We start from the raw sequence: 14,160 nt of genomic DNA, 5'->3' as shown, positions 1-14,160 counted from the left end.
TGTTTAGCATGAAAAAATCCAATACTCACAACAATAAACTCAAGCATTTATATAAGTCAGTTCAGTACTTTGTCATGCTGAGAAGAAACCTTTGGATCTCTGTCATTTAATCCTGGGATTTTTTTATAGTGCAAGAACATGCCTAACAGGAATGCACTCTTTTTCACTGCCCAGCTTCTCCAAGTATGTCGTTGCTATCTTCTTAACTAAATGTCTAAAGATAAAAATAAGCACAAAAATAAAAGATCTCACTAGGAAATGCCAAAGGCTCTTCCCTAAAAATATGTAAAACCTCATTTGGAAGGAAAAATGTAATTTCTACACACAGAAGTAGAGATAGACATAAAGCATTTTTAGGAATGAGAGTGCTCTGCCGCTGTGCAGTACTTCAGGAACATCAAGCATTTCTGTCACTTTCCTAATTACCGATTTCCTAATTAACAATGCATATCTGAATATAGTGTTTATGCACAATATACATCTATACTTAAAGCAAATACAACAGCTTATCATGTAGGAGTTAATCACTCTACATTCACATCACTAAATACAGATACTCATGAGCACTGTCCTTCTCCCCAGTTCTTCCGCTTTCTCTAGTTCTTGTGTCAGGATTCTGGTGGCCTTCTGCATCTTAAGGGCTTAAGCAGCAAGCCAGGTACAGCTGTAACCTCAGGTCATTTCATGCAAATTTCCATCCCCCATCACAGCATTAGGGACCTTGCTAGGTCAAACATTTTCAGGGGAGGTCTGACACCATTTTATTTGGTTTTTAAAATGCCTTTTGTTTAAAATCATTATTCTGACTAGAGACAAGGCTGATAACCAAGGCCTTCAGAAACTTAAAAAATTACTGCTTCAGTGTTTATCTGCGCTAAAAGGAAGAAAAAAATTTTGCTGGTTTCTTTTGCACTAAGAACAACTTTTCTTATTCAGTACATGATGAGTTACTAAACATCACTGGTTGAGGGCTAAATCACAGCTGTTGCTATTCTGAGGGAGAAAATACAGTCCAAGATACAGAAAAAAGACCATATTACATGGGGTACGTTGCTTTTATTTGTTTTTAAACAGTGGCTGCTTGAAGCTGCTCTGAGGTTTAGAGTGTCAAAGCCACGTCAGCAGAGATGGATTACAGAGCAGAGAGCAAGTGGTGCTGTCAAAGGTTCACAGTGAATATAATTTATTCACGTGGCTCCACAATTTATCACGTGGCTATTAATGTTCGTGGGAAGCAGCTGCATGCATGCACATAATGCCCTAAATGTATGTGTGGTCAGACCTGAACTCCTTACAGAAGAGTAGTGGTTAAAAATGATGCCATAAGGCATTTAAAAGCCAATTTCCTTCCTGTGGGGATGCTGTCACACAGCAATGATGATTCGTACGCAGGCAAATTAATGTCTTGTAGCCTCTTCTCAATTATGGTAACTTCACTTAACAGAACTCGCTGGGTTTTCAATTCCAAATTATGTAGGTAATGTGATGTAAGCTTCCAGTACTTTATTAGTAGGTCTAAGTACATATGTTAAGCACCTCAAACACAAATTTTCTAGTTAAAGGATACTGTATTTTCCACTCAGTATTTCGCAGAAACATTCCATGGCAAAGAAAATAATTTCTCTATATTAGTGAGAAGAAACAAGTTATGAACATGTTGAAGATTTTAACTTCAATGACCTCTTACAGCACAATCTTGCGAGCAGCACAGCTTTAAAAGATTGATATATACAATGTCTGCCTGATTTCTCATACCTGTACAATTATTTACCAAGCCCAACATTTCCAAACCTGTTCTTTAATTTTAGGAGCATGTAAATTAAGTACCTTGGCTTTGTTTATTTAGTTGTCTTGAACGCTTACATTTTGAGTTAAAGAAGAAAGCTGTGAGTAGCTGGCAGAGCTGGACCCTGCCTGAAGGTGTTTCTTGGTGCAGTGTCCATACAAGCAGGTATGGATCTGCTGGTACACACCTGCTGTGTGCAGTAGCAATGCTCCAGCAGTGCTGCCCGTGGCTGCATGGGCTTGCTGGAAAAGTTTCACCAGACCAGTTCCCGTCACCACTATTTAAGCTTCTGTAGTTTGAGTTTCTAACAGTTTGGAAATTATGCTGAATATTACACCACATTATAATGCTTTAAGGTGATTTGTATTAGAACCAATTCAAGTCTTTTGTGGTCCAATCAAACGCACCCCAGTTATAGGTTAGCGCACTAGGAGTTTTATGCTGCTTGCTTTCGAGTTATTAAAAGTTGGCCTAAAGAGATATCAAATTTAGATGAAGTCAAGTTAGGTCCCCATAAGTAGAACACCTCATTGCCCAGCTTAATGTACTGCTCTGCGTTTTGCTCAGCAGAACCTTTCACATTCGGAACGCGATGTAGATTTTCTTGGATAATTACATGTGCACTCTAGGGCTTCCGTTTTGAAGCCATCTATCACAAATATATACCCACTAATTAAGCAAAATTAAAAGAATGCCTTACCATTGCACAGAAAGTCTCAGGAGGATCTCCACATGTTATGTCTGGGGGATCCAGAGTCACTTTTACGTATTTGATCATGTCCCTGGCTTCCGGCTGGCAGGCCATGTAATCCCATACTTTTCCTTCTTCTGTGTAAATCTGAGTCTTACACACGTCATAGTGTCCCCACACGGAAGGGTAGTGCTGCATCACGGAGGATACGGTAACCCAGAGGGCGTGAAGTGACAGGAATCTTGACAAATACATTTCTAAATCCTTTTAGGTCACCTTCGTAAGGATGTTCAGTACTGGTGTCTGTGCAGTCTACAGATGATACATACGTTTACATATACATGTATATATTTTATAAAATAGGTTCCAACTCAAGTGTGAAGCATTAGGATCGGGTGTTTGCTTCGCTAAGTTGAAGACTTTGGTAGGAGCCACCCAGACCGCGATGACAACCTTTCGCAGCAATGCAGTGATTGTCCTTTGTCTTATAACTTATCTGTCAGGGCTTCTTGTAAAAGATGTCCAATAGCAGATAATAATTTGTGAAGCTGCAGGTCTTCCGCTACACTGTCGATAACCCTGAGTGATCCTCCGTGTTCAGGGCTTGCAGGGGATGCCCAGACACACTGATAAATCAGTATCTGAAGAAAAAGGATGAGTGTCTGCAGGCTGGTGTCTGTTTCCCATCAATCATTCTTTTTTTCTGGCACCAGCACCCTTTTAGAAACAATAAAAATTAGAGTTATTGTCCAAGAATCAATGCATTACAAAATATATGATATGTTGACATTTTGGAGGTTTGATGCAATATAAAGCAAATTGCTGTAATATGGATAACCTTTACCATAGGTGTTGCGCTAGCATGAACGAGCTACCAGAATGATTCACAGTGAAAAGTATTTTGACATGAAGGATTTAACTATTCTTTAACAAAGACAGATTTATAATGTTCCAGGTGAGTTACTAGTTTCTGCTTCCAAAACTGTATTTTCAACATAGCAAAACCAGAGAGCAATGTACTGAACTCAGACTATTGCCCAGATCATGTAGGCAGGCAGGCAGAGGAGCATGCAGCCCAGTGCTGCGGGGCAGCAGCAGGAAGGCTCTTTTATTAAAGTGACACAGAGATGGGTATCAGGACTACCAGGTACAGATGGTGTCTTGGCAAGAGGACCTCAGTGAGCTCCAAAAGAGCTTTTGGAAAAGTAACAAAGATATTGTAAGCACACACTTCTGTTTCCTTGAAGTTTCTCATTAGCATTGGAAGCGCTTTGCACTTCTTTTTTCCCCTTTGAACTGTGATTTACTGATCACAGTGGGGACAAACTACTGCTAAAGATAATGGTTTATTTGTAGCTTATTATAAGGATGCTTACCACTCCTGCATCTTAGTTTCCTAGGTTTTGGGGTGCGGGTACCTGCAAATTCAGCATTTATTTTACAGCAGATCTATCCCCTTCCCTCTCTTCAGCAAAACAAATAGAAATTCTCTTGGTCTGTACCACCTAAATTATATTATTACATGTACAAAACCTAGGCTCTTATGACTTAAAATATGCATATCCTAAAAAATACAGGCAAAATATAAACTATGAATGAGGGAAACTGCAAAGCCGGGGTAAGTACCCTAATCACAGAAAGGGGAAACAAGGGCTAGGAACTCCAACTCATTTCTCTCAGCCTGTGCCTGGTGTCAGCCCATGCCATCTGAAGATGGGGAGCCTGGGTGCTGGGCTCTCTGCGGGAGTAGGATTTCAGCCAGCTGCTGCAGCACGTCTGAATTCTTTTTGTCTGGATGACAAAATCTAAGCAAACCCATCAGACAGATGTTAAGAAACAACTGTAAGTTACCACTCTCTGCAGCCCCCTTTGCTTGTCCCTAGTTTTTTTAATTATGCTCAGTGCTATGAACCCTTCTATACCTCAAAACCATGGGAAGTGGTATGTGACCTGGTGAGCTCCTTAGCTATTTGCAAGCAGCCTCCCCATATATTTAAATAATGCTTCATCTTAAGCTGAGTTAAACTACAGACACTATGAAATGCCAACAGATGGCTGAATTGTGTTTCCATAGCGAAGTAATTTACAATAATTGCCGTATGGATGTAAATGCAATTTTCCATTATATTCATTTTATCAAGTGTTACCATACAACTCTCATATTTTATCAGAATAGGCAGAGAATATCTGTATTTCCATGCAATAGCAATTCTCAATTAGTTCACACATCTTTAAGTTTAAATCTGAATTTTCTGCACAAAAGCAGAAATATCTAAATTAAATCTTTCTAAGAAGCGCACTGTGTAGTACCACTGGTTTTATAGTGACCTTACATTCTTTTTTTTTTGTTTTCAGTGGGAATGTTTACTTATTGTCTTGGAATTCAGGAATTCAGAGAACACTTTACATGTCATCCTAAAGACACCTCATAGTCTTTCCTATTAGTCCTGTCCAATGTATTTTACTATTTCGCAGGGGAGAAAAAAGCCAGAGTCAACCAAACAAAACCCCATAGCTTAGAACAATTATTATACAAAAGAGAAACAACTACTCTGAAAAAAAAAAAAAGAGAGAAATTATTTTAAATTTGTGACAAATCAAAACACACTCTATATTGGAGAATGTTAGGTCATAGCTGGAATAAACAGTAGGTGAATATCATGTTTCTGTGTACAAATAAGAAGTTACTGACTTTAATTATCCTTAGACTACAAGCCTGTATATTCAGGAAAAAACAGATTTGTTTTCTTTCAACATCCTCCTTGCTAGCTCTTCAGTTACCTGTAACTAACCTTTTATAACTGCTGAGACTAAGAACCACTAACAAACAGGACTGCATGGAACTAAAATAATGTGAAGCAAGCCACCACCTTAACACACTGCACTGAAATACTTCCCATATAACGAATTCTCATTAAAGTAAGCCAGTCATAATGATGGTCGTTACACAGAATTATAGACTATAACATCGACCGAATTTAGTGCACTGACAAAGAAAAAGTGCAGAGGAGTGCAAGACATCTGAGCATTAGGCAGGTGTAGCAGTGTACAACAGACATTCCTGACAAGAAGCAGCCAATTATAGCTTAAATTTCTGGCATATAACCAGTTCTGATTAATAGTTTTCCATTACATTACAGACATATTATTAATGTATTAAAAATGTCAAGCTTTGGCAAGAACTAATACAGCATGGCTCAGTTAGTCTGCAGTATCTTCTTTTAATGAGCTTACATTGATACAGGGAAAGATATTGACCAAAGCACATTAAGGATCCTGTTCTGTTTTTTTTTTTCTGATGGAGCTATATGATTTCTCTTGCTTATATTTATTCCTGCAGAGTCACTCACGATATGCATTCTACATTCGTGTGCTCTATTGCTAAGGACACATCTATTTGAATGGCTCTGTAAAAAAAAAAAAAATGCTTAGAATAACACTACTGAAGTATACAGCTGTATCAGTTATGTAGCTCTAAGCTGCTATCTGTGGGCAACACTAAGAGATGTTTTCCTTCCCGGTAATGCCTGTGTGTTTGGCCTTATGAAAAAGCAATCCAACAAACTGGGGATAACTAATGTCCAGTGCTCCGACCCCCTGCACCTCATGGTGCTCTGCTAGTCATACACCATGGGTTTTGGTGGCCCATGGGGATAGCAAACAGGGAGCAGTGTTCTTACTGACTGAGGGCAAAGGCTGGCAGGACATTAGCTAATGTATGAAAAGCTTTCAAAGCCCACTCCTCTTTTGTGGAGCAACAGTGGTATGAACTACAGGGTGTTTTGGGCACTGGACATTCCTATGGGTCATAGCCTCTGCAATATAGAAAACACTGGGAGGTACTGGAGAGGAAAAAGTGCTGAAAGCACTTCTGCTTTCCCTGCCTTTCCCCAAAGAACCTCTCCATCTGCAAAGTGCTGGGCATACGAGCCACAGAGTGTATGTTATAGCTGCTTGAGAGGAGTTGCACGCAGCTGACCTCCAAACTCAAACCAGCTGTGAAGGCAGTGCTGAGCACCCACATCCCTTTCCAGGTGGGTTAAGTCACACCTCACACTGCATTTTAATTCAGCAGCCTGAGCAGGTACCCCCTTTACAGACCAGATAAAACATGTCTCAGCAGAATCGGTGCCACTGAAGAACTTCAGATCTCATCAGGGGTTGTTAGCAAACACTCCTCCTCTGCCTCCTTCCACCATAGTGAGAATCCACCCCCTTTCCAAATAACTCCCTCTGCGCAAACTGGGTTGGCTAGATACCCTGCCCGAGCTCCCTGCTGGGAAGCCGCTGTGCAAACCATAAAGGGGGCTCCCGGCCTCCCTCTTGGCCAAAACAGCAGGTAAGCGAAGGAAGTAATAAAATAACAAGCAATCACAGACCATGCATTGGAGAAAGCGTAGCTGCCACCACACACCAGTAAGAACAAGAGCCAAAACCAGTTGTTATAATGCATGGCAGTCTGACGAGAATCGGCTAAACGCACAAAGCACGGCAAGGCACTCTGGCTGTCATCTCCCAACACCCGCGCCTGCAGAACAGTTTCTCCCAAAGGAAACATGTTTCAAGTTTGTATCCCTAAGGCCTTCAGCAGCTGAGCGTATCTAATCAAACCCAAGCGAAAGAGCCTTTGTGTCTGCTCCCAGCTATTAATTATTTAAGTCTGTTTAGAACATACAAAATAATGTGTATTGCAAAACAGAACTAATCCTCATACCTGCAACTTACATCTAATAACTTCTCAATGTTTTATACCTTGCTATACACACAGACAACTTGAGAACCTGGTACATACAAAGCTCCTATATTTTAAAAAACAACTACTCAACCCCTTTTATAAGTGCAAAATTATCCATCAATGCAAACAAGAAGTGAACCTATATTCAATAATTTTCTATATGCTTTCTGTCAATACTTGTATGAAATACAGTATATTACAAACAATTTCTGTGGTGCCTTTGGACTCTGAACAAAGTTTAGGTTCTATTTTTATCTAGCTTACTTAATTATTTAGCAAAAAAAGATTTCTTTGGCTCAGGAGGAACGTAAAATGTCGATACCTATCGGCTGAAGAAAATAAAATATAGCATTCTGCTACCAAAATACTGGGATTCGGCACTACACTTAAAATATTTCTGGTTTTCCCACATCATTCTTTGCTGAATGACACCTCATGCTACTGCTGCCATTACTTGCCGGCTAGCATCAGCTGTCAGCGTATGGAGTAAAAGCACTTCAGCAATTTAAATTTTAGAGCCTTTGTACAGAGCTGCTTTATGTTTTTCCTCTAGACTCTTTATAATTGTGGTTTATTGCCTTAAATAGCTCTGTACCTAGCATCAATCTGTTCTGCCAGTTCTTCCACTCAGAATGCAAGTTAGCAGCTGGGGCAGCCGCAGGTTTTTTGGTCATTACTTTTCTCCTCATTACAGTAATACCTGTTCCTCAGGCAATATATCCAGTGTACAGGACTACTAAGCTTTCAAGTTGTGGTGCGAGCTGACGACTTTCTAACTGCAAGTTCTTAGCCTCAGAACTCAATGAAGACGAATGCCTACCAGACCCTGAATTTGTTCTGTGCTATTGCCAGGTTTTACATACGTAGCTAGAAAGTTGGGGCCACTTCTCATCAGTGTCACAGGGCTGACGGTTGATGGCAAAGTCCAGGACTCTATGAGGATATTCCCAGTAAATGCTGGAAACTCTCTGGTAAACATCCTTTAAAGCTCCAGAAATATGCCAGAAATCAACCTTTGTTTTTTGTCCAATTAAAAAAAAACACAACAAAACAAAACCCTCACACACCAAAAAAAAAACCAAGCCAGGGAAAGTTCTACTGTGGTTTTCTTCCCCTCGACGGGCTGCCCAGGCCACAGCTTCTCAACCTCAACCGCATCATCCTTAGGCAAGAGAGTGATTTATTCCCTCTTTAAAAGCATTTCCACCGTTTGTTTCACTCACTGTCTCTGCTAACAACTCTGCAGAAGTGAGACTGGCTCCTAGCACATCCGATCCGGAATAGTGAAAAGTTGATTGCAGAACAACAAAAGTATATTCAGCAGAAGTCCAAAACGCACATGCACCAAGTTTGAGAATACAAAAGCATCAGTTTTATCAGGTTTGGCCGATCTGCGCTGCTCCCCACCGCGTGGGGTTTCCTTAGGGGTTCGGGTTATGTGGGGTGTGCGTGTCAGCGTCTAGTAAAGCCGCCCGCAATTTCCGATGCAACGAGGGAACTGTTTCCAGGTTGAGTACCAACGACCTGACCGCTGCTCCTCGGCCGGCGGGGCTGTTCCCACCACCCCGCCCGCTGTCAAATGGGACTTTGGATCTTCCTCGCTCCTCCCCCGCGGAAAAATCCGCGCTGCGGGGCGGGAGCGGCCGTGAGGAACGCCCTCTCCTCGCACTTCACTGCTCTTCCACCGGCCGCTCGCCGCGGCCCGGCTAGAGTTCCATCTCCGGCGGAGGAGACAGCCGCGCAGGTACTGCCCCGCCCGGGCCCGGCCGCGCCGCGCTACGCGCGGGCGGCAGGGGGCGCGCGGCCCGCGCCAATCCGCCCTCGGTCCGCGCCTCCGCGAGGGAGAACGGTACCCTCACGCGCTCCGCACACGCGTATCCCCCGCTCCGCACCGCGCGGCCCCACTCGTCCCGTCCCGGGGTACGCGGAGTTGCGGGCGGTACTCACCGCGCGGAGCCGGGACGCGCTGGGGGTCCCTCGGCGGCGGCGGCATGAGACGCCGCGGGTCGAGCGAGGGAGCTGCTTCCCCCGGGAAAAGTTGCCGGAGGGGCGCAGGGTCTCAGCGGGGGCCGCCGCCGTCCCTAGGCACTTGTCGGCGTCGAAGTTTGGCGGTGCGAGAGCGGCGGGCAGTGCGCGGCGGTGCAGGCGGGCGTCTGGGCGGGCGGGCTGCAGCTCTCCTTCGGCGCACGGCGAGGCGGCGGACGGTATGCGGGCGAGCAGCTCATCGCCGCGGAAGCGGGAACGGCGCAGGTGCTCCCCGCCCGCAACCACAGCCGCTCAGGGCGAGGGTGGCCCCGCTCGGGGCGCCGGCGGCAGCGGCATGAGGCGCGGGGAGAGCGGCGGTTCGCGCCCCTGTCCGGGGCTGCGGCACGGAGGTCTCCGGCGGCGCGGCCAAACTTCGGGCGGCGGCGGCGCCTCCTCCTCACTTCGGAGCGGTCTCCCCGCGACTGGCGGCGAGCGGGGCGGCGGCAGCTACCCCACCTCCGGGCCCGCGCCACGCGCGGCCCTAGCGCCGCCGCCGCGCCCGCCCCCCCGCCGCCGTGCTCCCCGCCCCGCCACCCCCGCCGTGCGGACCGCCGGCGCCGCCTGCCCCAGAGGGAGGGTGAGGTTCTCCGCCTCCCTCTCGGCAGCAGCCCCGGCAGGGATGGGAGCTGCAGCGGCCCAGCCCTGGCAGTCTTTGGTTGGTCCCTTCCCGGGGGAGAGGCCTTTTATTTCCTTCTCGTTTTCGGCTTCAGCCTGGTAACACACTCGCGGAGATCGCTCTGAGGGCCTTTGCTCGCTGAGCCCGGCGGCGCTTGGACGCGCGGCTAGGGCAGCGTCCCGCTTGGGTCGCAAGAGGGTCCTGGCGCAGGGCTGGGCGCGGATCCTTCCTCAGCCCATACCACCAGAATGCCACCGAAGCAGGGAGAAAGCGTTACTTGTACTGTTGCGGTGGTGGTGTTATCGCCCTCCTCGTTCCAGTCCCTCTGGGCTCCAGAGCGATGCAGATAACTCCGGCCATGCATTCTGCTTTCCCTGCTCGGTTCCATCCTGCGCCCACCCGCTCCACTTCTGTTGCTTAAATGAGACGTACACAGTTTTCCCCTTCAGACTTTTCCAGGCTATAAAACAGTATCTAGAACTAATAATGCTTAGTGAGTCCCGTGTAGGAATCGTGCTCACTCCCGGGAACTACCTGGTTACTGAATTTCCCCAACTCCAGGTGCCATCTCTGGCAGTCAGACACTGGCCGAATTGTGAAGACTCAGGAGCCGTGTTTATCGTTTGTTTGCGTGTTTTGCATGTTAAGAGGCGTTAAACGTGTTTATGTAGACAACAGTGCTATTGCATTTGGTTGACAAGATTTGGCAATTTCCAGTGCCAGTACATAACCGGATGAAATGCAAAGGATTTCTGGTAGAGTGAGAGACTTGTTCTCCATTTGGGCCGTGGAATTTGATAGGCTGTGTAAATAACTGGCAGGAGCCATCAAGAAGGGCATTTTGCTTCTTTCCCTTATGGCTAGCTAAACCAGAAAAGTAAAAAGACGCCTTCTAGTTCCTCACAGCTTTTGTTTCCCTGTGTGGGCAGCGGTGTTGCTTTGCTCTTTCTACTTTTTCTCTGGCATCTCTGTGGTTGCGTCAGTGCAGGTACCTCATACGTGGAAAAGCCATTTGTGTGGGAAGCCAGAAATGATCAAAGGGGTGGAAAAATTAAGCTTCAGGGTTTTTCAGCCCCCAAAGCAGTTCTTGCTCTGTTTGCAGCCTCCTAGTGAAGGGAAATTGTCCCTGAGCTGGTACAAAAAGATAGAAGGTGAAAATGAGTAATTTTTTCTTTCCACTTGAACTGGGAATATGTCAGGTATCAAGGCTCCATAGAGCCTTTTGTAAAGGAGAAGGGCAGTTTGACTGCAGGTAGAAGAAATGAGCTGGTTCTCTAAATACAAGACGGATGGCTGTAAAGCAAAGTGCAAGACACCATATGCACTGAGCCAAGTCGTTGCAGCAGCACGTGTCAATGGACCAGCCCTGCTGCCCCTCAGCTATTGGGGACCTTTGCCTCCAAGGCTCTCCAGGTGTGGTGGCTTTGTCCAGCTGCGGGCACGTCTGGATCAGCTTTTTGCAGATGCTGCAAGGTGAGTGGTTTGGGAGCGCTCAAGGATGGCTCTTTTGCTTTAGACTCAAATTGGGAGAGGAAGCCTTCTTCCCATGTGCAGACAGCATAGCTCTTTACATCATGATAATCACTTTGTGTGGTTCAGATAGCGTGCCCTAAAGCTCAGCTATGGGGCTGTGTTGGAAGATTTCTGTCCTTCACACCGAGTCTGTGTCGTGCCTGCTGAGACCATTGCTTGCCTGGTGGGACTGGCTGGCCACAGAGATTAAAGGCAGGATGAAGTCATTTGATATGTCAAACATCATTAAGTTTTTCTGCTAATGTTATCAGCTTCTTCTGTATCAAAGCTGGAGCAGCTGGTTTGAGTACAGTGGCACCAAGTCTGAGATTAGATGTGCTGTCCTGGTAGAAATAATGGCTAAAAATCAAATCCAGTCTGAGAATGTAGCCAAACTTCAAATTTTAAGCTCAACAGAAAAAAGGGATCTGATTTAAATTCTTTGTCAAAGGCTGTTTCAAGGATGGAAAAGCAGATGGAATTCAGCAGCTAGAAGAAACTTGCCTGTGTTGGTTTTGTTTTTGTTAGAGTCATAAGCTGGAGTAAAATGGGGAAGGATGATGATACCTTTATAATCAAACTGAAAATACTGTGAGAATGCCTGTATTGAATTTCTGACAGCTCCTTCAGTAGTGAGTGACAATTGTTCACATGTAAATAGACTGAGGAACTCACTGTCACAGCACCTTGAGACTGGACTTTAGTAGGATTACTAAGATTTGATATTTAGACAGAAAATAAGATTAATGACAGTTTGAATGGAATATTTAAATATATACAGACTACAGCAAGTCCCACTACCTGCCTTACTGGGTTAGAAAATTGATAAAATGAAGATTTAGCCAGTCATAAAATACCAAAGGATGGAAAGTCACAACCCTGGGAATGTGTTATCTTGAAAGTGCCTCCAGCATTATTTCTTATGTCTTCTCAGTAATAGCTGGTATTGGTTCCTAACGGAATCAGGGAAAGGGATTAATTTTTGATTACTGGCCTGAGCGTGGGAGCATCTATGCCTATTAAGATACTCCTTGCTACAAGGCATAACTTGTAGCCTGAATTGCTGGTGCAGAAGTAGTATGGCTGATTGCAAGCTTTTCTGTGGAACACCAACTGAACTGTGAGTTTTTAACCGAGTCCTAAACCTAATCAAGCTTTGCATGACTTCAAGTTGTGGTTGGATATTTAGTGCATCCCCTCATGTGCCACTATGAATCTTTTATTACCTGTTCCAGTCCGAGCTGACCTCTAATGATACAGCAGAGTAGTTTTAACAATGCATTTGCCTGCAGCAGAGAACACTGCACGGGGCAGTAGCGGAGTTCCTGGCTTTGCCTGAAGTAGCAGGTGTCCCTAGAAAAGTAGCCAAAGGCATGGGGAGCTTCCCTGCCTGAATCTCAGTGTTTCAGCGTAGCGATATCTGAGGCTTTAAGAGAAATACGCAGATGTGACATGATGCAGTGGCTGAGGGCTGACCTCAAAACAGAGGCTGATCATCGCAGGGCTGGTGTCAGGTGGGGAAGCGGGGAGCAGGCAACAGTTGAGCAGTGTCAGGGTACTGCTGTGCAGAGAGTGGTTCAGTGCCACTGTGCATCTCTGTGCGGTGGAGCTGCTGCCTGCTCCATGTGCCTGCTCTGCTCCTCCAGTGCACATAACACAGTGCACTGTGTTACGTTTCTGACCTCTTTCCCTGACAGCTGAAGTAGGTTTTGTGACGCAGGAGGCAAAAGGTGTGGGAGGCAAGAGCAGGATGAGTGCTAATTTGCCCCTACCTTCCTCTGCTGAGCTGAGGCAGGAGTAGAAATAGACAGGAAACTGCAAACTTTCCCAGAGGCAGAGCCTGTCTGTCCACTTTATTGCTGCTTTGCCCACAGTAGTTTACAGTCCCGTAAAGTCAATTGGTTGGTGAGGATTTGAATGTTGGTCTGGACTTGCACCTTTAGTACCTTCAGCAGTGTAATTTCCAGAATGACTGGAAAACTATATTGAGATAAATGACAAAATCAAATGATTTCTGCATTTGTGCAGGCAGGGGGACAAATCCTGACTGTTCATCAAAGAAGCAAAACCACAGACATCCCCAAGCAGCATTTTGCCACTGCTTGAGCTTCAGCACAGTTCAAGGGCTGGGGAGACTACTGAAAAAAAATGTCATCTCTTGCTCTGAAACCTCCATCACAGTACAGTTAGTAAGAGGTTTTCTCTGAGCAGGATGGATGGCAGAACAGAAGAACGCTGACAGCTACAAGTGCCTTGTCTATACCAGGGCTTCCATCATAGCACTCTGCCCAGAGCAGACCCAGCTATCAGTGCTGTGAAGTTCTAATGGAAAAGGCCAGTGGAGGCACACAGAGCTCTCACAGGCCCTCCAGCCCGAGTAAGGTAATCTGGGCCAGCTGGGAGTATGATATTGCACTGATGCACACTGCATAAAGAGATATGCGAGTTTGACATCCTACTCCTGCCTCTAGTCCCATACAGCTTGATAATGACTTTTTTGCCATAGAGGGTAGGGAGATTTTTTTTCCAATCATGTTTCAGGGCTGAGAGCTTCTCTGAACAAAACATCTTGGTCTGAGATCTTGAAATTGGGTTTGTATGAAATCTGCGAGAGAGACTACCTCATCAGCAGGTTTTTCATTTGACTGGGATTGTTTCCCACTGGCGGGACATGGAACCCCATTACTCATTCCTCAGGTCTCAGGTGGAAAACGAGCCACTTCAGGTCTCCTGAGAGAAGCATGTTTTTAATTCCCCTGCAGTTCCCTGTGGAATGTGAGCAAAGGGGTTCCACA

At 45.4% G+C, this 14,160-nt stretch overlaps 1 protein-coding gene across 7 annotated transcripts in view; it reads right to left on the bottom strand.

Annotated features, from left to right (window-relative positions):
• Positions 1-8,722, bottom strand: part of NTNG1 (netrin G1) — a 170,076-nt gene extending 161,354 nt beyond the window's left edge. For 3 of the 7 annotated variants that reach the window (XM_057429116.1, XM_057429117.1, XM_057429115.1), the window contains exons 1-2: positions 8,292-8,720; positions 2,487-3,194 (exon numbers count right to left, since the gene is read on the bottom strand). In XM_057429116.1, coding sequence (XP_057285099.1) covers positions 2,487-2,732 — 246 coding nt within the window. In that variant the 5' untranslated portion in view covers positions 2,733-3,194; positions 8,292-8,720. Of the gene's footprint in view, positions 1-2,486; positions 3,195-8,291 lie in introns of all 7 variants that reach the window. The other 4 variants (XM_057429113.1, XM_057429114.1, XM_057429119.1 and 1 more) reach the window with 3 other exon arrangements.
• Positions 8,723-14,160: the final 5,438 nt, after the last annotated feature.

The sequence above is a fragment of the Pezoporus wallicus genome, unplaced genomic scaffold (genome assembly GCF_028554395.1).
Source record: "Pezoporus wallicus isolate ANWC-B61680 ecotype Strahan unplaced genomic scaffold, APGP_CSIRO_Pwel_v1 contig_593, whole genome shotgun sequence".
Taxonomy (NCBI): Eukaryota; Metazoa; Chordata; class Aves; order Psittaciformes; family Psittacidae; genus Pezoporus; species Pezoporus wallicus.
The sequence above is the reverse complement of the archived record's forward strand: the minus strand, read 5'-3'. Positions and strand labels throughout refer to the sequence as shown.